Below are 23,687 nucleotides of genomic sequence, written 5' to 3'. Positions count from 1 at the left end.
CTGCAAGCAAAATTTAGACAAATTCTTTGTTTTGGATGGGTTGAGATGATAGAAAAAACATGGATGAGAGGTACTTGTAGATTTTCAATGAAAACCAACCTAAGCCACGAAAAGGTATACTGAAGTCAGTATACTTGCCTCAGTATCAATGCAATTTAGAGGAACAAAACAAAAACAGATCTGAAGTGAAGAGACGTATTTAAAATAATAAAACATATTAATGCTCTTGAGGCAGTGATATGAGGCTCCTAAATATGGCTTGTAATGTGCACATAAAGGTTTCTAGGCTTACTGATTTCCTTAGGTCCTAGTTGTTCACTGTATGATTGTTCACTGTCTAGACTGAGTCAGAGCTTTGTAATCTCTAGTAGTTTCATTATTTTCAATAATAATTTTTCTTCTCTTTCATGTGCAAAAGCAGTGGAAACAGACTTGTGGAAACCTGGATTGAGCCTTTTTGATACAGGTAAATATTTAAAGCATCCAGTAACTAGTTTGGGAATAACTGGTTTCCACAGCACATGGGGAAAGCTAACCCTATTAATCAGGCCCATGACATTGCTGATAACAATCTAATTTTAAGGAGTAATTGCAGTATTTAAGATTATAAACGAGGCATATAGTTTACATCTTAGTAGTCAAAATTATTCCGTCCTTGCATACCTCTTGAGTTCCTGCCTAAAGTACGAGCACAACAGATGAGCTCTAGAAAGAGTTGGCAGGTACACTGCAGGAAATGGGCTCAAACCAATGAAATCCATCTGTAAACAAGGTATTTTGGGAATGTCACAGTTGGATCAGCAGTCTAGAGTTGCAATCTGTGAAGGAGGTGACAGATTATTCTGATGTCAATGTACTTAGGAAACACATTCAGATAACTAAGGGAGATGAGCGTAAAGAATGAATATCATTGAAAATTTCTGACTGTTTAGCCTTTAAAATTGATGTGGTTTAACCTGGCAGACAGCTAAACACCACACAGCCATTCTCACTCAGCCTCAGCTTCACAGTGGAATGGGGGAGAGAATTGGGGGGAAAAGAAAGCTAAATCTCTGGGGTTAGGATAAAGACAGATTAATAGGACAGAAAAGGAAAGCAATAATAACAACGATAAAATAATATACAAAACAAGTGTTGCTCAATGCAACTGCTTATCACTCACTTGCTGATGCCCATCCCATTCCTGAGCAGCAATCACCTTCCCCAGCCACCTCCCCCAAGCTGATATGCTGAGCATGACATCATATTGTATGGATGGATTTGATTCCTTTGGCCAGTTTGGATCAGCTGTCCTGCCTGGCTGTGACCCCTCCCAGCTTCTGGTGCACCTCTCACCTTCTCTCTGGCTGGCCACTATGAGAAGCTGAAAAGTCCTTGACTACTTAGCAATAACTGAAACATCAGTGTGTTATCAACATTATTCTCATTCTTAACTCCATAACACAGCACTATACCAGCTACTAAAAAAAAAAATTAACTCTATCCCAGCTGAAACCAGGACAAGTGACAATATGGAGCTGACAACATTTTTATAACTACTGATGAGTGAATGGAAAAAAAAAAACCCTACATTTGTAGCAGGCTCAAGTAGCAGCAAGACCCAGACTTGCACAACTCTTAATCAGAGACACTTACCAGCTGCAAATTCTATGTGTTCAATATTTAACAGATCCCTTTCCTCAGGAGCATTTAAAGCATGCTGCACGAACTACAGGCCAGTTCATTTCAGGGTACTCTCTCTTACGAGTGGCTGGACCATCCAACATAAGATGTCTTTTCCACCTCTGGTTTTGTTGCTGGAGAGGGAGGTACCAATTGCCCTTGTAAAGACCATTCCCTTGAACACTCTGCTCACTCCAAAGCTGAGGCATGACTAACCCAAGCAGCACAGCCCGTGTGCATTAGCTTGCAAATCTAGTGTCAGCAGCTGCCATCAAAATTTGCGTTGTCCCAAACACAAACAGATCTCCCTTCTCCAGCAGCGGCAGTCTGAGCCAAAGAGAGGAAGTGTTTCTATTTGCTGTAGCTTAAGCCTTCAGTGTGCTTATTTAGAAAAAAGCTACAGCATTAGCACCAGAGGTGCAGAGGGGTACTTTGAGGCAGAAAGTGATAGATCTCATTAAATGCAATGAGAGGTTGAGCGTGGGGGAAAGGGATGTTGTATTAATAGTTTCTCAGCAACTGAAGTGCCTGCGTAGACTAGTGCGATAAAGTCTGATGAATTCAGATTGTCACTTCAAAGGAATGGTTTCTGGCATGGATGTAGTCACTGCTGTCTTACTTAAATGAATGGGAAGTTTAATCAGGATGGACAGCTGTGACAATCAGTGAAGGGAACTTTAATTAGCATGGAGTAGACTGCCCATGCAGCAAGCTGAAATTCCCATGGCAATAACAACATTAAATTGGACTGGCAGAACAGGGAGCCCCATAGAAAGTGACCACCTCCCCAATTAGTTGGGGAAGATTATTTGGTGGGTGACCTTGTTGTTATACTAAGCACAAATCAGCTAGCTGACCTACAACCTTCAAGAACTGGTAATTGCATTGGCAAATAAAAATGAAAAGTGCTGCATCACCTACACTTCGGTTTTCCATACCAACAAAGCTAATGTCAGTTGGATGCCCGGCTAAGAAATATGGATTTTTATTGGATGCAGATAAATGCATGAGGCAGATAACTATGAATTATCTACCCTATACAATTTAATTGCTAAAATGAATGGCACATGTTAATAGCTAATTTCACTACAGTGTTAAATTCACCTACTTTCTGTTTTGCAAATAAGGCGAGTGTGGGGAACTGCACACTTGGGATAGCAAGCTGGCACATGTGAAGTATGTGGTGCACAGGCTGTGGAACAAAGCATGTCTTTGGTCTATTACTGAGGAACTGTTATGGGCCCATGGAATTAAAGCCTGTACTGGAACATACAAAGTCAGGAGAACAAGCCACCAACTGTTTCAGGTTTTAAAGAAAAAAGCCCACAATCATTCTCATCCATGTGCCTGACAGAGAGGCTACATAGAAGTCCAAGCTATTGCTTCCTTTCTTTCTCTCTCTCGTGTCAGCAATAACTTCTGCATCAGATAAAACCGCCATAAGCCAGCACTGCCAGCAAAAAGAGCCGTTGTGCCTCCAGCCACCCTCTGCCCAGGCACCTGCGTGGCCAGGGCTAAGCTCTGTCAGTGGGCTGGTCCAGCCCACTATTGGCCTTGTTCTTTCCTCAGAGTTTTAACTGCGTTCTTTCCCCTTTCTCATTGCATCTCATCGAGACCAGGCAGGCATGGGGGCCGGTGGTGGGGCAGAAGCAGGTGGAAGGGTGCCTGGCCAGAACAGGGTAGTGAGGCTGGTTTGGGCAGTGAGGCTGGTCTACACCACGTGAACGTGTCTGTGGGACTGTGCCTGCAGGCATTTACACACAGGCAAAGCAAGGGCAAAGTGGGGACATTGCCCAATCATACTGATGAGATTTTCCTCTCCTGGGTTTGGGAGGCCATGGCTGCTGGTGGAGTGTCAGGGTCACCAGACGCAAGTGCACAGCCCAGCCTCAGCCTGCAAGAAACACTTGGTCCTGTGGCCTCTTCCTTCAAAGTGCCCTCCTGCAGTGCCCACTGCCTTGCTTTACTTTGCCTGGCTGCTGAACTGCCTTCCTTTGCATTTATCCAAGGAGAAGCCATCAACACACACCAGCCTAAGCCCGAAGTTTAGTCTCTGCCTCTAAGGCTGTCCTGTTTCCCCTCCCTGCATTGCTGATGCTTCCACCTCACGGTGACAGTGCCTCTCCAGGTCACACTCATGTCTTTCCACATCTGCAGCTGGTGGGTTTGCTCTGATCAAGTATTTTCAGTTAAAATACTCCTCAGTCACCCACATCCCACAGTGCCTAGCACAGCAGAGGGTTTATCTCTCAGGAGCAGCACTGCACCTGTACAGGATTTGCTTTGTGTCATTCCTCAGGCAGATTTCATCCCTGGCAGCAAGACTTCCAGGTCTGAGACAGAAGTGTTTGCTACAGCAGACGTCACTGGACGGAGCTGCTTTGCATCTGTTCCAAAACCATCACTTTTCCTCAGTCAAGAGCCAGTGCCCAGCCTCAGGCAGTGCTGACCAGCATCACCCGGCTGTCTCCCCCAGTGATGTTCCCGCCATCCAAATAGGCCTCCTGTAAGGAAGCACATACCCCCAGGAGCCCTGTCCCCTGCTACTTGCCTGGGAGCTTGTCCCAGGTGTGCAGAAAAGAGGCAAGACAAGGCACAAACCAAAAACATGCTGGACAATAGCTCCAGGTCGGAGGGATGAAGCCAGCTGGAGCTTGGCTCCCCAGCCCACCTTCCAACAGGGCCAGCCTGCTCTGGCAGGAGAGGGCTGGCTTTGCTAACTGGGGAGAGTGAAGCTTTTCTGTCACAAGAACCCATGTTAGGATGGGTGGAGAGCCCCTATGCCCTGACCAAAAAGCATCTGCTCCAAAGCCTGGGTAGGAGCGCAAGGAGATGTGCTGAGGGTGCAGGCACCGCAGGGCACCCAAGTGCTTGGTGACAAAAAGTAACACCAGCCAGTGAAATTCTCAAACAAAACACACAAAGAAATCACTTGCTCTTGCCATAAACAAAGTAGAGCTAATCTTTGTGTCCTTTACCTATTTCATTCATTCACAACCACGTGGGCTCCTGTACAAAGTCAAGCCCAGCACTCCAGCTAGCGTACTGTCCCTTGCCTAGACAGGCAACAGCAGATGCGTGGGGACCAGCAAAGCAGAGGGAAACCACATAGTGCTGCTGTTAGCGGGTCTGTTTAGTCCCTGCAGCAGAAACTTTCTTCGCTGGCAGCTGAATTTAAAAAGCAAACAAACAAACAAACAACAAACGAGAAGCCAAAGCAACCTTTCTATCCTGTAAGGACATTGTAGTGTGCTATAGCCACCCAACGTGGGACCAGGCATCAGGCCAGCTTTGCATTAGGCACTGCATACTCAGACTTAGTACAAACTTGGCCATGACCCAAAACTATGTGTAGCTTTCAGCATGCGGGTGTAAGGACTCAAGGTAGTTGTGTTTGCCCCTTATGAGGGGTGGATCATTAGACATAAATGGAATGGAAATAGGACTAGTGATGGAGGGAGCTAGAGCTGGTATTTCCCCCATTTTCTTGGCTATTTCCTGCGCTATTATGGCATGGTCATTAATATCTTCAGAAGCAAGCCAAGGTGGTACATGCTCTCAGAACTGTTATACCTCCCATCAAATTTAGGTGGTGACCTTCACTGATGTCCTTTTGCCACCTGCATTCTTTACATACACTGATGCCCTCATGCTTTGCTTGCTGGTGGCTGGCTGGCTGCTGTGGAGAGACAAGCTCTGTGGCACCTAGTAATTTCTCATCTTCTTTCTATATTAAGCTCATGCTTTCTAAAGTTACTTTTTACTGTCTCTCTGAAGTGTGTAGTCTTTCTTTGACTTATTTGGTGATGAAGATTTAAGGAAGCCTTCCTCCTCTTTTTTTTTTGTAAAAGTTAATATGCATTTACAAACATAAGCCATTCTGCTGTTATTTTCAACAACTGCTTCATTACTGAGCATTGGTTTGGGGCTTGCCTGATCACTGCTGTCTCTTCTGAGGATTATCCCAGCTAAATTCCCTTAATCTTGTCTTGCTGTAGTGAAAAGAAACAGCTCCTTGCCTTTTTGGAAGGGAGATCCTATACTGTAGGAGACTCTTACCAGACATTCAAGTCACGAATAAGCTTAGCATTTTCAAACCTTCTGATGCCAGCCTGATGATGCCCTGTAAGTCAGTGCATCTCACAAGGACCTACTCATGTTGCCAGGGCTACTACCATTCAAATACCTCAGTTGGGACTTCAGCTAAAACTTACCAGTAACCCATGAGACTGTTTCCCATGACTGAACTGTAGCTCCATGCCACCATTTACCCTGTTTCTTTTGTGCTTTCCAAAATAACCCAACCCTTTCAGAGCACCTGAGGATCTGTGGCTTGCATTACATTGCAGCCCCAGCTGTAACATGGTGGGGGTGAGTCACCGCCAGTGCCTTCCTCTCCAGACAGAAATGTGCTAAATCTGTCACTCGTCTGCTTCAGATGTGCAACCCATTGTAAAGCACAGGTGAAGCATGATGAGCAAGCAGTGGAGCAGCGCCGGTTCTCTCAGACGTAAAGTGCTGGGAGGTCACCACCGCACACCATGGCCACCAGCCTCCACACCTGAGGAACCCTCTACTTGTGCATGCTGCTCTCAAGCCCTTGCAGTGAGGGGACTGACTTGCAAAGAGGAGTTGGTTCTTGGAGAGATTTTGGTGGCACTTCTAGAAATGCCTCCACTCTTGTTTTATAGAAGTGACATAGGTAAAAAAGGTAAGCTCCAAGGATGTGCTCCCCATCCTTGTTTTCCTCCCAAGTCAATCCTCAGGCCAGGGGGAACTCTGAAGCCACCCCATTGCCTGCTTCCTTCCAAAGCAAGGGCAGCCACCAAGCACACACCAACAGAGCCTTTCCTTCCTCTCTCTAGGCTTCAGTTCAAAGGAAAAATTGAATCCGAAGCCGTTGGAGTCCATCTCCCAGGGGAACCCAAGTATGTACTTCAGAATTCATTTTATAATTAAGCAATATCATTTTATTAATTACACATTGCTAGAACGCATTCAAATTAAATAGCAAAATGAAAGTTTTCAAGAAAGTCAGAGAAACTCGAGGAATGCGTTTTTCCCTTGCAGAGGAACAGTGATCGCTCTCCGCTGGCCCCTCTCATACACATAACTGGTTTTTGCTTCTACAGGGGAGGAAATAACAGCCAAGATTTATCTTACCTGGATGGGGAGAGGGTGGCTGCTCACCGCTGCCTCTTCCCAGACAGTATCAGCTCCACGTTCCTGGGGTGCAGAGCTTCACTCAGGGACTTCAATGGTGGAGGACAGCAAACCAATGTGTTGCAGCCAGGGTTAGATGAGCGAGCCCTGCTGACCAAAGCAGGCTCCTGTAGCTGTGCTGAGTGTGGGCACCCTTCCCACCGCAGTGTGTGGGAAGGAAAGAAACCACCTGAGAAAGGGACCTAGCGCCTGCCACAGCAAAGAGAGAGGGAAGCATGGAGGATCCCTCCGTCTGGGGGTGGAGATGTAGGGTCGCTGCTTGAAAATCTTCTACAGCCCTTTATAATTAAGTCAGATTTTCCCATTAACCCATCTTTAGATGGGGCCCAGAGTAGAAGGAGAAAGAGAGAGCCAGCTCTGAGTGGAGAGCTGGGGTCGTCTGACGCCTCGTCATGGGAAGCTGACCTGGAGAGGGGGCTTCACCCTCCCACCAGTGCCTGGGTCCTCTCTTGCCCATCCTCCAGCAGCTGAATGCCGTCTCTCACAGAACTGGCATTTCAAGGACTCTTTACATTAACTACTGAACTGAATGTCTGCACATTCCCAGGCACTGCTCCTAATACTTAAAAGTATTTATTTCCCCTATCAAAGATGTCCAATACACCTAAAACTGATACAGAAATAAGGGAAAGAAGAAGAAAATGGGAAGCATTTGCCCTACAGACCCCGTTGCACTGGAGGAAAGCAGAGCTCAGTGTAACAGAGACAGAGGCAAGCATAGCTATGTTTCCAGCAGCTAAACTGAGATAAAGCACACCAGAATCAAAACTCTCATCCTGCTGATACCTCTAGGACCATAGAAGCTATAATTCAGATCTTGCCTCCTTGCAAATCAGAAAGCACTCAGCACAGAGCACCTTTTGGCTGCGCCCTTGCAGAGTTCCAGTGATGTCCCAGCACCAAAATACTCCTGCTGTCTGAATCCTCCCTGGAAATTAAGTCCGTGTGTAAGTGTATGTAAATATTTGCATGCCCAGACCCTGCTGTCTAACGAACTCCCATTTTTCACATATAGACTGCATGGTGTAGCTCCCTTTAAAGGACAGGAAATTCAGGAAAACTTGGCCGTTAATTGAGGTATTATTTGTTGTGGGTTCCCGGCCTCGCCTCATGATATGCTGTGAACGAACACGGTTCTCAGTCACGCTTCTATAATTCAGCATTATTAAAATTAGAAAAACAGACAGCTACGGGGGAAAAAATTGAAGGTAATGAGATGGGAGACAGTTGCATAAGCCAGTAAGAACAATCAGCGCTTTGTAGCCTTCGGGCTACCTAATGATTAAAACACACTATTTTGGACAGTCTGATTGATAGGAGACATCATCGGAGGGAAATCAAGAGATGAGGATGACCCGGACACCAGAGGGGGAAAATGTTAATTAGCGCTCTAGTTAAGCCACATTTTGATCCGCTCCTGGTCACAGTCCAACCAATCAATGTTTTACCACTAACTTGCAGAGAAGTAAAAGCAGGCCAGCAGTGATGAAGACAGCATTCACAGAAGGACAAAGGTTAGGTTCATCTGTTTAATTAGAAGGAAGAGAGTGTCTGGGTGCAGGCATAGCTTTTCTAGAATATTGCTTTCAGCCCAGAGAGCCAACACGCTCTGCTGCTGCTGTGCACGCAGGTAGATGCCTACAGCCGCATGTGAAAAGAGCCCCCACTCAGTCCAAATGCACCAAACAAAATCATCATCCCTGATCTTAGCTCCAGACCAGAATGCAACTGCTGAACACTTCTCATTCAGAAGCACAGTGTTGCCAGGACTGCCGTCAGCAGCTCCTCAGAGACCCCGCAATGTCCTTCGCCCCAGGGTGCATCCCGGGCATCAGGGAACTGAGCCTTCCCTCCCTTCTGAACAGCATTAACATCACGTGTGAAGACCTGGCCCTGTCATGTCTATCATACCAATTAAGCCCATAAAACTGTAACCAAGGAAATCCCTGCAGCCTGTGCTCTGCAGGCAGCCAGAATTCAAAATCCAAGGGTCTCGGCTGGCTTTACGAACCTTCTCCACCCCTGGGCTGAGAATAAAGCGGGCTGAGCCCAATATGCATCTCTGAGGACACAGGACACAAGCCAGCTTGCTCCTGCACAGCTGACCTCTCCTCCACAGCCCCAAAACACAGTGCTCCCAGACCGAAACCTGGGGGCAGCTTCTTGCACTGTTGTCACCTAGCTAGGCTTGGATGTTGTGTGGGAGAAAGTCACATGAAGGACCATGTTTACCAATAAGCAGGACAGACTTGAGCCCCCAGCTGTAACCTGGCTTTGTCAAAGGCTTTTTGTAGAGCTTGCTCAGCAGGACAAGTCACTGGATGCAGACTTTTTAGGCCTTTGCTCCTCATGGGAAGCACAGTTATCAGAAAGGACCAAAAATATTTTCCATGGTTCTGTGTCTCTCCTCAGATTGCAAGGTTGATTTGTCCTTCTTGATGGACGGGAGCTGGAGCATCGGTAAACGTCGCTTTCAGCTCCAGAAGCAGTTCCTTGGTAACGTGGCTCAAGCCCTTGGCATCAGCAGTGCTGGTCCTCTGATGGGCATCGTTCAGTATGGGTAAGAGCTTCTCGTGCAGCTGCTCCCATTGCCGTGGGGCACGACTGCACACTCTGGCAGCTGTAGGTCTGCAGCTGACCTGTGCTCAAGGTCTCACTCCAACTCACACCCAGGAAGCACAAACAGGTCCTACAGTGTTTGTATTTTTGCATGTGAAGTGAAAAACTGACAATGGCTTTCATTTTTCCTTTTAGTGATGACCCTTCCACCGAATTTAACTTAAAAACATATGTCAACTCCAAGGATGTAAGAAATGCCATTGAGAAAATCGCACAGAAAGGTGGACTTTCCAATGTTGGTAGGTGATGGGCTGTTTGCACGTCCTCAGCTCAGGGACGGCTCCAGAGCTTGGGTTGTGGTGATCCCACAGCTCCTCGCTGGGTACAGAGGCTGTGACTGAATGGTGCTTAGTGCTAGGGCAGGGCTGCAGGGGAAACTGTTCCCACCGTGACCTGTCTGAGTTAGTCCAGGGTGCTGTGAGTCCATCACAGGTGGACAGGACTTACCTTTCTCCTCACAGGCAGCTCCCACCAAAATGTTGGGGACCCTTGCTAACCCAGCTTGTCAGCACCAGCCCGTCTGGGGCACGGTGAGTGGGTGGATGTGGTTTGGCACACCTGTGCAGGAGAGCCCAGTGACCTCCCCTCCTGCTCACAGTCACAGAAATAGCTTTCCCCAGCTCTCAGCAGGGTTCCAGCACTTGAGTCAACCCTCTGCCTACCATTTTGTGAGATACTACCAGGCAGAGTGCTTCAAGGCCTGTAACTCATCCTCAACTCCTCTTTTATTCCAGGGAAGGCACTTTCTTTTGTCAACAAAAACTTCTTTTTGGACGCTAATGGAAACCGAGGTGGAGCACCCAATGTGGTTGTGGTGATGGTGGATGGGTGGCCAACAGACAGAGTGGAGGAGGCCTCCAGGCTGGCCAGAGAATCAGGGATCAACATTTTCTTTGTCACTATTGAAGCAGCTGCTGAAAGTGAGAAGCAGAATGTTATCGAACCAAATTTTGTGGACAAGGTACTTACCGGGCTGGGCTCTGACTCTACATCTTCCAAGCTATTTCATTAAGGCTTTTGCCTTTCCTTCTTACCACTTATGGTTATTTCTTGTCCTGCTCATACTGTCTTGAGGTCTCACATATGAAGAGCTAGGCAGAAATGCTGAAGTCGGAAAGGGGATGAAGTCAGTAAAGTTCTGGTTTGAGGTGCAACATGGAGCAAGTGGCATTTTACTGACGAAACACTGGCACAAACCTGTAGTCATATTGAGATGGGACATTTTCTAAATACACAGTAGCGTTGCAAAGCACAATTGTGGCCTGAGCTTTCCATAAGCCTCCTGCTGCACATCTCCCACTTTGCAAAGGTTGAGGAGCCCTGTCAACCTAATGTCAGGTTGACAGGTCAACCTTTACAAGTAGGTCCCATACACGCAAATGTTAGGATATTCCAAGGCAGGCACATCCCAGTTGTTCAGCTATACTGGATAACTCAAACATTTTGTTTCCACTGTTGGTCTGACGTGAGTTACTTTTCTCTTGTTTGTTTCTGCTGCTATGGACTCCACGGTATCTCTCAGAAAAAGAGTAAATCCCTGCCATCTGCAGGGAAAAAAAAAAAAAAAGGAGTGCAAGCCTTGAATAGTTTGTTTCTGGCATTAACAGTAGCTGCCTGCTCAACAGTGCTTCAGGGCAAGCTGGCACCCAGTTAAGGCAGGAGGGATCTATCAAGTGCCAGACCAGGCTGGGCTCAGGAAGCAGACTTGAGTTATTTTCAGAAAAGAGATTCCCATCTGAACCGCATCGCTCTGCCATTAAATAATCTCCCATGAATTTCAGAGCTGCTCCAGAGAGCTGCTCCATCTCCGGTCAGCATTTAATTGGATTGTAATCTCATTTGCATTTAAGGTTTTTAAAAGGGCAAAGCTACGCTGAGTCTCTGCAAACCTGCCAGGGACATGGCAGAAGGGCGAGTAGAGTGGGGTCAGAATAGGAAGGGGAAAAGGGAACGGTGACTTGATACTGCTGCATCGTAACACTAAAATAGCAGCAAGACAGTAAGAGCAAATGAGAGCAGGACATGGCAAGAAGCCCAGGCTGGTGGGAACCATAACTCCCTTGGAGCTGTTGGGCTTTATGGAAGTCAAGACCAGGCACCAAGAAAACAGTGCCTCAGTCTTTTAAAACATGCAGAGACACACCGAAGTTGACAGATAAAGGCTGGCTTAACAAAATATTCTTACCCAGAGATCTGAGGCATCAGCATTTAAAAGGCGCCGAAGCCAAGGACAACTTGATCCAGCCTGTCCCCACCTGCTGTCCCCTGCTGACTTCTCCCACTCCCTCTTCTATGCCACCCCTTCTCCTGACCCACACTCACCTGACTCCCAACTAACCTTATAGAAGCCTCCCACACATCCACTCCCTACAAATATTCAGTTATAAAAGTTAATGATTTTTCTTTTTACTATTTGGCAGAACCAGCACAATGGGAAATCTTTGTGGGCTTTTTGCATTTTCACTAAAATTGCCTGGGTTCTTTTCTCCTTAGAAGGGTATGAGCCAAGAATAACCCAACTTCAGTCCAAGGTTTCAAGTTCAAGATAGTAGGGTTTGTCAGCCAGCAAAGCTTTCCTTGTTGCCCTAAATGACAGGAGCTGAAGTTGCCACCTGGCAAACACACAGGCTCCCATAATGCCCACTGGAGCCACACTAACAGCAGCTCTGTGATTTGGGTGCTTTTTCTGCAAACAATCTAACTCGTCTAAAAAAGTGTGACAGGTGGCAAACTTGCTTATTACATTTCTTTCACTACTATAATATCAGATCCAACCCACAGTTTAAAAAAAAAAAGTGGGGGAGGGACAGGAAAAACTGTCTTGTTAGACAAGTGTCTGTGATGTTACACTGATATCATTTCCCAGGGAATCAGCATTGCTCTTTCCCGGAGTCTATATTTACAATTTAGCTACATGGCCCAGCCGAAACAGGCGAGCTGAATTTCCATTGCATCCATCCTTGTGTTGCCTTGCAGGCAGTGTGCAGGACAAATGGTTTCTACTCCATCAATGTGCCCAGTTGGTTCAGCCTTCACAAGGTGGTCCAGCCTTTGGTGAAGCGGGTCTGCGACACCGATCGGCTGGTTTGCAGCAAGACGTGCCTCAATTCGGCTGACATTGGCTTTGTCATCGACGGCTCCAGCAGCGTCGGTACCAGCAACTTCCGCACGGTTCTCCAGTTTGTAGCCAATATCAGCAAGGAGTTCGAGATTTCAGACACCGACACCCGCATCGGAGCAGTTCAGTACACCTACGAGCAACGGCTGGAGTTCAGCTTCGACAAGTACAGCACGAAGCAGGACGTGCTGAGCGCTATCAAGAGGATCAGTTACTGGAGCGGTGGGACCAGCACGGGAGCAGCCATCAGCTACGCCTCAGAGCAGCTGTTCAGCAAATCCAAACCCAACAAGAGAAAGATCATGATTCTTATTACAGATGGCAGGTCCTACGACGATGTCAGAGTGCCGGCCATGGCAGCTCACCAAAATGGTAAGCCCTTCTATCACTGCCTGCTCTCCCTACATGCCTCGTTATTTATCCAGGTCAGAGAAATGCAGTTTGCTACAATTTGAAGGCACGGGATGAAGCTTTATAAAGGAAGAGTTGTGCCTCACTCTGGGGTCTCATTGAGCTATAACAAGACCAGCACCTGCTTAATAGCTGAATAAGGAATTTAAACAAACAACAACAAAAACCCCATAAATCTGGTAAAATGCAGCTATGTCTAGGAGATCTCAGGGGTTTTCTACTGTCTTAGCAACACATGAAGCCTCCTTTGGCTTTCCAGTGAGGACAGTCACACATCTTCCAAGATAATTATAAGACATCTGCATTGGAACAATAACCTGTTGTTCAGCTGCATCTTGTTCAGATGTGGAGCAGAAGCTTTACTATTTTTTAAACCTTTTTGTTCTTGGCAAAAGGTACTTGCAAGGCACAATCTAGGCCCTTTCTGCAAATTTGAAAATACCATTTATATTCAGAGATAGAGCACAGCAACTCACTGCCCACATTTTTCTGGCCTGGCAACTACCTTTGCAATATTGGTCTTAAATCACATTTAATGCAATGACAACTTTTATGCTCATTCAAAACTCTGGGTTCCTTTCCAGGAGTTATAGCTTACTCCGTTGGAGTTGCTTGGGCAGCCCAAGATGAACTGGAAGCCATCGCGACAGACCCTGACAAGGAACATGCCTTCTTCGTGGATGAATTTGACAACCTCTACCGCTTCGTTAATCAGCTCATCCAAAACATTTGCACGGAATTTAATTCCCAGCCACGGAACTGATGGACTCAAGCAAGGCGGGACCCTTCAGCACTGCACACACCAAGTGCCATAGGTGAAATGTCAGCCCTCAGTTCAAGAAATAGTGGAGGTGTTTTTCTCTGGTACTTTCCACTCAAGAAGGTTGATCGCAGCTCTGTCCCTATGCATGATAACGCTCTGTGTAGACTGTTGGTTTTTTTTTGTTCTTTGTTTTTTGTTTTTTTCCCCTCTCTAGTTTTGGGCATCAGAAACTCTGATTTGGATTGATAGCAAAAGAGGCAGAAAACATGGAGGAAATAACTGGAGCTATTTGAAAAGCTGCTTCTGCCATAGAGCCCTGGCTTGTCTAATTCCCACCTTTGGGCACAGGCACACACAAGTTCCTTAAAACATACCACCTGCTTCCTGAAGTGGCCAGGTCCCTCCAGGGAGCAGCCACACTGCTCCGCCGCTGTGGCAGAAGCCCCTCTGCGTGGCATTGCCCACCAGATGACACCTATGTCAGGGCTGAAATACCGTACACTTTTTGAGGGGAAACAGGACTCAGATTTGAGTACATTCTCAAAAGCAGGCACTCTCTCCATACAGCTGTCTTGCCAGCAAGTTAAGCTTCAGCTAGTGTAAATTAAAGCATTGAGATTTATCCAAACCCAGAGACTGGAAAGCAAGTGAGAGGAGCAAGTAAAGCTGTGGGACTCTACAACCATTTGACAACCTCAGTAAAGCCCCAAATCCACAAAGTGGCCAACAGGCAACTGGAATCTAGTCTCCTACAGTACTACATCATCATTTGATTTTGAGAAGTGTCTTGTCCCCTTAGCTCTCTTGCTCTGTTCTCATGTGGCTCAAGGCCTGCAGGAGAGTTGCCAGGACAGAGGAGACTCTTTGAGAAAAATTGTGGGTTTAAACTGCTCACAATTGGAAAAGCATTTGAGACCCACTGCTCTACCGTTAAACCACAGCTCAGAAGAGTTTACAGCAGTCTCTAGTGTGAGGAGGGCTATTCAAGAGCCATTAACAAGATTTAATTTAAGGGTGAATTATCTGAACTTCTGCACTATACACTGGGAAAAGAAGCATTTTGAGAATTTACAGATGCCCTCTCCCAAATCGGGGATTGACTGCCATTTTATGGATTCATTTCAAAATGAACCTATTACAGCCCTGAATTACTCAAACAACACAGTTGTTTCTTAAGTGGAGAGATAGCCATATCACTGGTCAGTAGGGGAGCAGTGACATGTTATTATAAGAAGGTCAAAAGAATTGCACTTTATTTAGGAAGCAGCGGTTGCTGGCTATGTTTCCATCCAGTACAATTTAAGAAAACATGTTCATTAAGCAAAGTTATCAAAGGAAAGGAATAGAGCTGCAGAGCCAATGAAAATGTGTGTGTTCATGCACCTTACGGCAATCAAAGCCACACCACATCATGCTTGTGGAACTAACGGGAAATGGGAAGCAATTAAAACTCAAATTTCACATCTTGCACACAAGCCAGGCTTTTAATAGCATTTATGGTTTCAATGACCATGACCCAGGATGTCTATTATTCACATAAAAATGTTAATTGAAGTAAATCGCCATAAGGAAGAGTCCTTTCTGTCAGTGAAAGCACAATCTTTTAAATTGTTACGTTTGGAAATACGACAGAAGTAGATAAAAAATTACCAATCATGTAAGCATAATGTAAATCAATGAGAATGGCAGTTTCTGCATGATCTCCCTGGTATGGTAACACAAGCCAGGCTGGGGTCTTCCCAAGAGCTGTCCTGGATTAAACAGTGGTTCTACACAGGGAAGGTTCAGATCTTCCTCTCAGAAGAAACACTTAGTTCCAGCTTTAACTAAATGTCATCAACACAATAATGCTATCCAGAGAGAAGACACTGGGCACTGCCAGCTTCCAAAAAAAAGCAAAACAAAGACGTAAAATATATTTGTATGGAGAGCTTTTAGCACTCATCTGTGCCACTGCACTTCCACAACAGTATCATCTCGGCTTGAAAAAAGTAAAGATTAAGCATAGAGAGTGAGGTAGAAGCAGTGCAACCCCTGATGCCCCCATCTCCTCACCCACCTCCCTCACTACTGTTCTGCAGAAAGCATCTTTCTCTGTCGACAAGGCACATTACACAGGCTGGACAAAATTAAAATGAATAAACTGAATTTACTATGGGCTTCAGTTCAGACACCAGATTTATTGTCTGGAAAACCTGTTTTCTTGAGGTTTAATTTGGAGCTCTCTGAGAAAAAGGCCTAAGTCTTACTTTTTAGCTACTCTTAATATTGTGGTTTAATTTTTGATGCAACAGCTTACCACCACATACTGTTTTCCATGCCATACTTCAGCAAAAACGGAAGACTGCAGAGACTCACCATTTTACTCGTGCTATGCTGAAACCACAGCACAGACAGCGCAGACATTACGAGCAGTTAGAGCTACAGGGGTTCTTTAGGATACGCATTTTAATTTCTTCCAAAATCTTAAACTTCAAGCAATGACAGTAAGCTTTCAAACGCTCTTTTACAGGGAAGTTGCACAGCTATCTTCTGTGTCAAGCATTTATAAAGGGCACTTCAAGGTTTGTTGTTGTTTAAATGTTTTATCTTACATTTATAGAACTATAGCCCTCAGTTGACAATGCGCTTTTTTATTAACTTCTCAGGATGACCTTGAAATTGTTGGATCTCAAAGGGTGAAAGTGGTTTATGTCTAATCTGATTCTCATCTCAACTTAGATGTCCTACTCATAAACACCGTAAACTTGAGCCTCAAAACTTTTAAGAAAATACCCTTCCATTAACAAGAGTGGATCAGCACAGAACACAGTCCTCGTAACCATTATCTTTCATAACAATCAAATTACTTGCCATCTAATAAGGTCTCTAAATATTGTTTTTTGAAAACAACAAGATAACTTCCATCTAAGTCTTCATAAATGTTTGAGGGGGTATATTTGTTTGAAGAAAGCAGCAGAACTCCTTCTGTAACATATACAAGCTATTTTGGGCTTATCAATACAAGTTGCAATAAAATTGTCCCAAAGGCATATGTAATAAATGTCTCATTTGTAGTTAAAAAATAAACACCAAATATGGTCCATGCCATTTTAGTTTCTGAGATGCCGCTGAGGTTCTTACTAGATTACAGAAGATCTAGCAAGGCTGGTAAAGCCCCAGGTGTTTCAATGTCGTCCTTTTACCTGCTCAGCTGAAAAAAGGCCTAGGAGTGAGCTAGCAGGGGAAGGATCACCAAGTTACCTATCAGAGAAATCAGTCATTGAAGCAGAGCCTAATGGCCAAAAGGCATGAAAATCATATGTACTTTCCAAGTCTGCAACATCACATATTTGGAACCAGCCTTCTTTTGGAAGCTGGAAAACAAAAATAACACAGTGTTTACACACTTTCTAGATGCAGGGCTGAATCAGAGAGGATCTAGATGTCCAGATGCTTCATGCTAGGCCACTTACTTTCCGATGCCTGACCAGTGCAGTAGAACCTGTGTCTGGCTGAGGCATCAGAAATCAATACAGGCATTCATACTCTGGAAGCCTTACGGGAGCTCTATGGCAGTATTTCTTGCCTTTACCTCCAGCATTAGCTACTTACATTCTGGGCGAACAACCAAAGATCAAAGTTCAGCCATCACTTCAGAGAGACATAACTCCAAGCCTTGTTTCCCAGCAGTACCTCAGCTTGCTGGCCCAGAGGCAGGACACTCAGCACCTCTGTTGTCACTGTGCCACCCTGCTGCGTTTGCCCTCTTGCTCCTCAGGTGCTGCTGCTTTCATGGTTCAGCAGGAGGGTTCCCCATGGCAGCTGCTGAATTTTGCTTTTCTGATCAACAGGTAGATGATCTTCCCCTTCCTCCTCGTGTTCCTTCCCCCAGGGCTCTCCAGCACACAAGGGGAACTGTTCCAGGACCAGTGCAATCTAAGTGTCCTTAATGGTTTTAACACCCTATCTGTAAACTCCATAGAAAATTATCCACATTATCTACTTGGCAAATCAAAACAAGCTGCAAATATAAATATTACCCAGACACCAAACACTAAGTCAGTCTTCTGTGGTATACACACCTTAAATTACTTCATGGTTGAATAAAGTCACTATCATTCTTCTAGTTATTTTTCTCTGCTCGTCAGCAACATTACAGAAAAAACTTGATCCCTTTTCTTTCCCATTCCCATCTCAGTTTGAGACGTCTTAGACTTCTCAAAGGCTGTCTACATTTGCTAAATCACCTACATATTGAAAACATTGCAAGTGTACATCTATATAGCTGAGTGCCTCAAATTCCTGAAAAGCAGTCTTTTTTTTTCCTTGTTAAAAACTTACACTGGGGGGTATCACAGGTTTTAGCACTGCATCAGCTACTTCACCTGTAATCAGCTATCAGTCACACTGAATGGCAAGAGACACAAGGGCTATTTTCCTTAACACGTTTAACCCTTTATCCGATTTCTAATAAAAACTCTGATAATGCAGTTCAAGAACTCCAGTTCTTACTCGTAGAAATTATTTAAGCACAAATGATAGCTAAAAGTTTCACCATACAGAGAGAAATATGCTCACTTTTCTCACACCCAAACCATCATGCGGACATGTCTTGTTCAAGGGCAAAGCCATAAGGCTACTAAGAAAGGCCTCCCATGTGGGAAGGTCACTCCTACATTGTGAAATCTTCTCTGCCTCAGGAATCTTCTGCTGACCCTCTCTGGAGGTAGAACAGCAGGATGAGAATGCAATTGTATTCTCATTTCATAAAGTAATTCCTTCTTTCCTGTAAGAAGGGAAGATGGGTAGGACTAAATCAGGAGGGTTATTTTACCTACCATGGAGAGGAGATCAGAACTTCACTTATCCCACCCTACAAGCTTAGACAAAACAGGCTGGACTCGCTAACAAGTTGTTCTGCTCAGTTCTGTGTAGGTTCCTGTACCACCCCCTCACCAGTGCCATTCTGAGCCTCCTCCCGTAGCAACGCGACTGCCATCTGTGGTGTGCTGTTTGCTCTCCCTCATCCCCTCCCCAAGGGCAGAACCATGTGCTTATTTTTATGTTATATGAATGTTCTCCCTGGGAAGCGCACCATGTCTCATCGGGATCAATGCACTGCTGAGAGATCAGCTCCTGCACAACAGCACCGTGCCCACCCTGCACGTCTGCTCCCCTCATGAAGACACCGGGGACCTCAGTGCATGGAAAGACATAGGATGCCATCAGTGACAAGACTGCAGAGCAGTACAAAACCAAGACATATGGAGAAATGAAAAAATGAGACGCTACTGAGAACGGTAACACTTTGCACAGCTCGAGAGGAAGTTCACGTGAAGTGTCCTCACGCCCCTCCAAATGCACGTCTGCTTCTCCTAGTCTGAGCGCACATCCCCCTCCCACACTCCAAGACCACAGATCTTGTGATAAAACACAGAATTATGAACACAACACAAAATGTTGAAAAATAGTATTTATTAGCACCCAATTTACATAAGTATATGGTACAAATGACACTTACTTGCTGCCGTAACATTAAATAAAGCTGCTCTGAAAAACCATTGCCTATTTCTGGAAGTCCATGTGATTTTGCTCAGCACAGACGGCGGGTACAGCACACAGCTACCCCACTGCACTACTGTCATACCAACACTAACACCTGCGAGGTTACCTCAACATCGGCTCATTTGAAACTGCACACTAACATAAGCAGATCTATATAACTTTAATGACAAAATATTGACTTGATGTATTCAGGCAAGTGAATGCAGCTTTAAATATAACCTATCCAAGAGGTTTCACAAAATAGGAATTGCAGTGAAAAAGAGAAAATTCAGGGCTGCAATTGAAAAGCTCAAAAATATACTGGCATATTTCAAAATAATCTCCCTCTGAATCTTCTGGTTTTGCCATTTTAAATGCTCATCCAGGATTTTAAAATATTGAATTTTAGTAAGAAGTTTAATATTGTTTGAAGAATCATTTTCATTTAAAGTAAAAATGCATACTTTTCATAATAAATGCTTATCAAATCTGTGGAGAACTAATCACTTTTTCGCTTTTCTCATGTCACATGATTAAGAAGCCTTTCTAAAATCATGAAATACACGACATTTATGGATCCTAACTCCCAAGGAAACAATTTCGTTTCACAAGTTAGAAAACAGACTTTCTCACTTCAATTGACATTCACTTTTGTACAACAGTAGCACTTAAACAAGGTAATTTGGTGGTACTGAAATTCTGACACAGCCTCGTACTGAGCCATACACAAACTGACACGCAGCCTATTCCTCAACTAGTGGGTCTTTCTCATTTGGATCTACCACTTTGCAAGACACTTGAAGCCCAACATTGTTTCAAAGTAGTCATTCAAAACTGGCGTGCAAAATCATAACTTCAACGTAATTCTGAAGGAGAGTCTTAATTTCCTTTAGGTGGTTACATATCAGTCACAGTAGCCTTTCCGTATCAACTATCTGTCATGGAAGTGACCCAAAAAAGAAGAGGAGCAACTGTAATTACTAACATTTAAGTGGTTATCACCTGTGGTATTCTCTCCAAAAGAGAACTGTCAGGTAAATCTAAGTTCAATAGTTATTCTTGAAGAGAGAAAAAAATAAAAGTATATTAACAGTAAAAAAAAAAAAAAAAGAAATTCACACTATGCTGCATAAAGCAAATAAATTTGTCTGGATTTTTTTTTTTTTTTTTTTAACCTGACAGCTTCTTTTAAAAGAAATCGATTGAAGATAGTTACACAAAATATGATGCAGGTAGTTGATATGCTGACAAACGTCAACAGAAATCTTACAGCAACAATGGTCTTATCACAGACCTTCTCCTACAAGTTGTTTCAGATGCATGATTCACGGAAAATATAGCACAGGACTGCTTTTCAGTCTGTTCGGGCTATACAGGTACAAGAAATTATTATCTAATGTGCTCAGTTTGCATTTCCAGAAAAAGTGCTACCACATATGACACAGTGTTCAAAACCTATGTATGTTTGTAAATGTCTGACTGCAAGGAAACACTTCTAGGAGTCATACATCTGAAAACAAGCTACATTCAAAAAGCACTACCTCGATGACAGGAAGAATAAAAAAATAAATTCTTAATGGAAAAATATTAGCTTGAACTCCATTGTTCATCCCTTATACAATGTTTTTGGCTGCTTTTAGTAAGAACTCCAAAAATAATGAAAATATTTGGTTTGGCAACAAGTTATCCCTTCCCTTTTGGAATAGTACAAATCCAGCTGCGTAAATCTTTTCTCAGTGTCCCAGTCTAATACACTGGTGTGAGGACCAAGGGCATCTTGGAATAGCAAGGAAGTAATTTTGGGAGCCTGCAATTCAAACTGACGAATGCAAGTAGACTGGGCTTGAGGACTGTGTCCACACAAAGCCCTGAGCAGCTTAAAAACCACATGTGCAGGGATGGTTTACACATGGGTGTGATCTTCCAGGATCACAACATGGCTTGTCAACACGAGCAGGGCGAAACTAGTTTAACACACAACACCAAAGCCCAGACCTAATCTGGAAGATAGCTGGGCTAAAAAGCACTTCTTCTTAAATGCCTTTCTAGTTCAGCCATAGTTTGGATTTTGTCATCCAGCAACAAATCTCTTCTGACAATGAATCAGCTGAGATCAACAAATCGTAGTACTGAACTGGATTTACATTTTCTGTAGTGGAATTCAGATTCTCAAAAACATCCTAAATTATACAGCACTTCATAAGTTTTCACAACAGACAACAAAGCAGTTAAACTAAGTCAGCAGGCAGGGTTACTCAGTAGAGTTAGATGAACTGGAAATAAGGAGGTACAAATCAGCCTTTTGATGGTGGGAGGGGCAGGGCTGAAGCTGAAACCCCACCACTGTTCAAAAAATACTCAGAGAAAAATCAATAGCCCTTTATGAAATTGACCCTGCAATGACAGTGCACTGCAGCTGCAATTTTCAAATCCTTGGAAAATATAGCCTGAAGGAGGATTTAAGTGGGAAGATAAAAATCAGATATCAAAAAGACAGATAACCTGCACAACAGGTATGTTCATTAGCACAGGCAGAGACATAATTTTAAAGGTGTTACTTGCCACCATCCTCCCTCCTGCGATGAGTCCCATCAGCTGAACAAGAGCACTTGTACTTGGATGATTTACAGACAGGTCACCCCCATCGTCCCCCCTACCCCCCGCCTCCCCAGGTGTTTTTGTTCCTTTGCTCTCTTGTATGTAACACTATCTGTTACAATATGGGTTATTCCTTGTAAAACACTGCCTATATAACTGGATGGATTAAGACTGTGGTTTTCATCAGGTTCTCTGCTGCTCAGTAGAAACATTCCAGAGGTTTTGAACTGCAGTTATGGGCCACGCATTTCAGTCATGGTGTTTGTCTCTAAGCTTGAAGACACCAATGATGAAAGATTTAAGACTAGTCATCTATTGTAACCCTCTTCAACCAAATACATTATCTTACATTACTTAGATAAAATATTCTCAACACCTTCACGTCCTTACGGAAAAAGGGAGCTTCCTGCAACATTTGAGTAGTTTTTTCAGGGAAAACTTTGCTTCCTCTCTGTGACTCAATACTAAGAGCTATGCTGTGCCACCCTACAATGCCCACCAACAGCAGATGCCCAAGAAAACTCAATTTACTATATCAAAGATTGCAACATCTTATACAAAGCAATTCATCGTATGTAAGTGGTTTACTATCATATTCTGATTTCTTAATTCTTAACAGTGTATCCGAAACAATTTCCACTAAGCAGCCACAAATTCCAAAATAATTTTAAATGTTAGATTATAAGCAGCATCATGTTTTCTCAGTTGTTTCCATCAATCTTACCAGCTCACCGATTGGCAGGTTGAAAGACATACATGCTAAGTGACTCACAAATTACCTGGAACCGGGGTGGGGTGGGGGGGAGTGGGAGATAGAAACAAGCCTAAAATTCTACTCTGCTTCCCAAATTGTGTGGTTTTGGTTCAATTCTAACAGACATCATGAGATAAAGTGTTAGTCCTGCAATTCTGTTTTTAAAGAAATGTTTAGCTGGAAGCAAAAGAGCAGTCCCACTACAGTGTCTGAGGAACTTAGCTTCACATAAATGGGTCCCCAACATGAAGACTATCTATATTAGCAGAAGAGTAAGCTCTGTTCTTAGATTTAAGTAATCAGCTATTACAAATCTCTTGCCATGTCCTCATCTAAAGTGACATAGTTTTGAAATCTGAACTATCTCCACCTTGTACTTTGACACAAAAGTGTATAATTTGGAATCTGGATATATACTATATTTTATCCTTCATACGACCTGCAACCAACGGCCAAATTAATAAATCTAAGGAATCACTATGGGAAAGCCTCCCTAAACTTGCTACTCAAACCTTTTAATGTCTTCCTCTGTGACACCATTGGGCTTAACTCCACACTGCTGCCCAGCCCAGTTCTCCAGAGATGACACCAGTCACATGGAGGACACATCGGTTCCATCCATCCCCTAGAGAGTTCAGCACATGGTCTCCCTGCTTCCCTTGCTGTGCAGCACACAATCCAAACAACCGCTGCCCACAGCTTTGCAAAGTAAAAATACAAATAATCTAATATGCAGATACTCTCACACTGCAGAAATCACTCATGTTAGACTGCAAACCTGATGCTTCAGCAAAGACGACTCCAAGGACAAGACTGCTGTAGTCTCTTGCACAGGCACAACCACAATGGCTGCATTTTCTTCCTTAACTAAACCTATATTACTAGGTTTTATTAGGTGTACTAGATATTTCACACAGGGGTCAAGCAGGCTCCTTAGGACAGTCTGCAAAGACACTGCCAAAGCAGAGCCTGCAAATGCTTCCACATACACCTCTTGAAATGCATTAAAAAAA

At 44.2% G+C, this 23,687-nt stretch overlaps 1 protein-coding gene and 1 long non-coding RNA gene across 9 annotated transcripts in view; one reads left to right on the top strand and one right to left on the bottom strand.

Moving 5' to 3' along the window:
• The window catches only part of LOC139827554 (uncharacterized), a 125,450-nt gene extending 117,936 nt beyond the window's left edge, over window positions 1-7,514 (bottom strand). For both annotated transcript variants that reach the window (XR_011738291.1, XR_011738292.1), the window contains exon 1: window positions 6,826-7,514. This is a non-coding gene — a long non-coding RNA (uncharacterized lncRNA). The remainder of the gene's footprint in view (window positions 1-6,825) is intronic.
• VIT (vitrin) overlaps window positions 1-16,828 on the top strand; it is a 54,322-nt gene extending 37,494 nt beyond the window's left edge. For 4 of the 7 annotated variants that reach the window (XM_071806182.1, XM_071806184.1, XM_065835831.2 and 1 more), the window contains 7 exons: window positions 419-466; window positions 6,528-6,590; window positions 9,298-9,445; window positions 9,640-9,743; window positions 10,239-10,465; window positions 12,481-12,994; window positions 13,618-16,828. In XM_071806182.1, coding sequence (XP_071662283.1) covers window positions 419-466; window positions 6,528-6,590; window positions 9,298-9,445; window positions 9,640-9,743; window positions 10,239-10,465; window positions 12,481-12,994; window positions 13,618-13,796 — 1,283 coding nt within the window. In that variant the 3' untranslated portion in view covers window positions 13,797-16,828. The remainder of the gene's footprint in view (window positions 1-418; window positions 467-6,527; window positions 6,591-9,297; window positions 9,446-9,639; window positions 9,744-10,238; window positions 10,466-12,480; window positions 12,995-13,617) is intronic. The other 3 variants (XM_065835832.2, XM_071806185.1, XM_071806183.1) reach the window with 3 other exon arrangements.
• The last annotated feature ends 6,859 nt before the right edge of the window (window positions 16,829-23,687 follow it).

Source organism: Patagioenas fasciata, chromosome 3, assembly GCF_037038585.1.
Source record: "Patagioenas fasciata isolate bPatFas1 chromosome 3, bPatFas1.hap1, whole genome shotgun sequence".
NCBI classification, from domain to species: domain Eukaryota; kingdom Metazoa; phylum Chordata; class Aves; order Columbiformes; family Columbidae; genus Patagioenas; species Patagioenas fasciata.
This window is presented reverse-complemented; position numbering and strand designations above follow the sequence as displayed.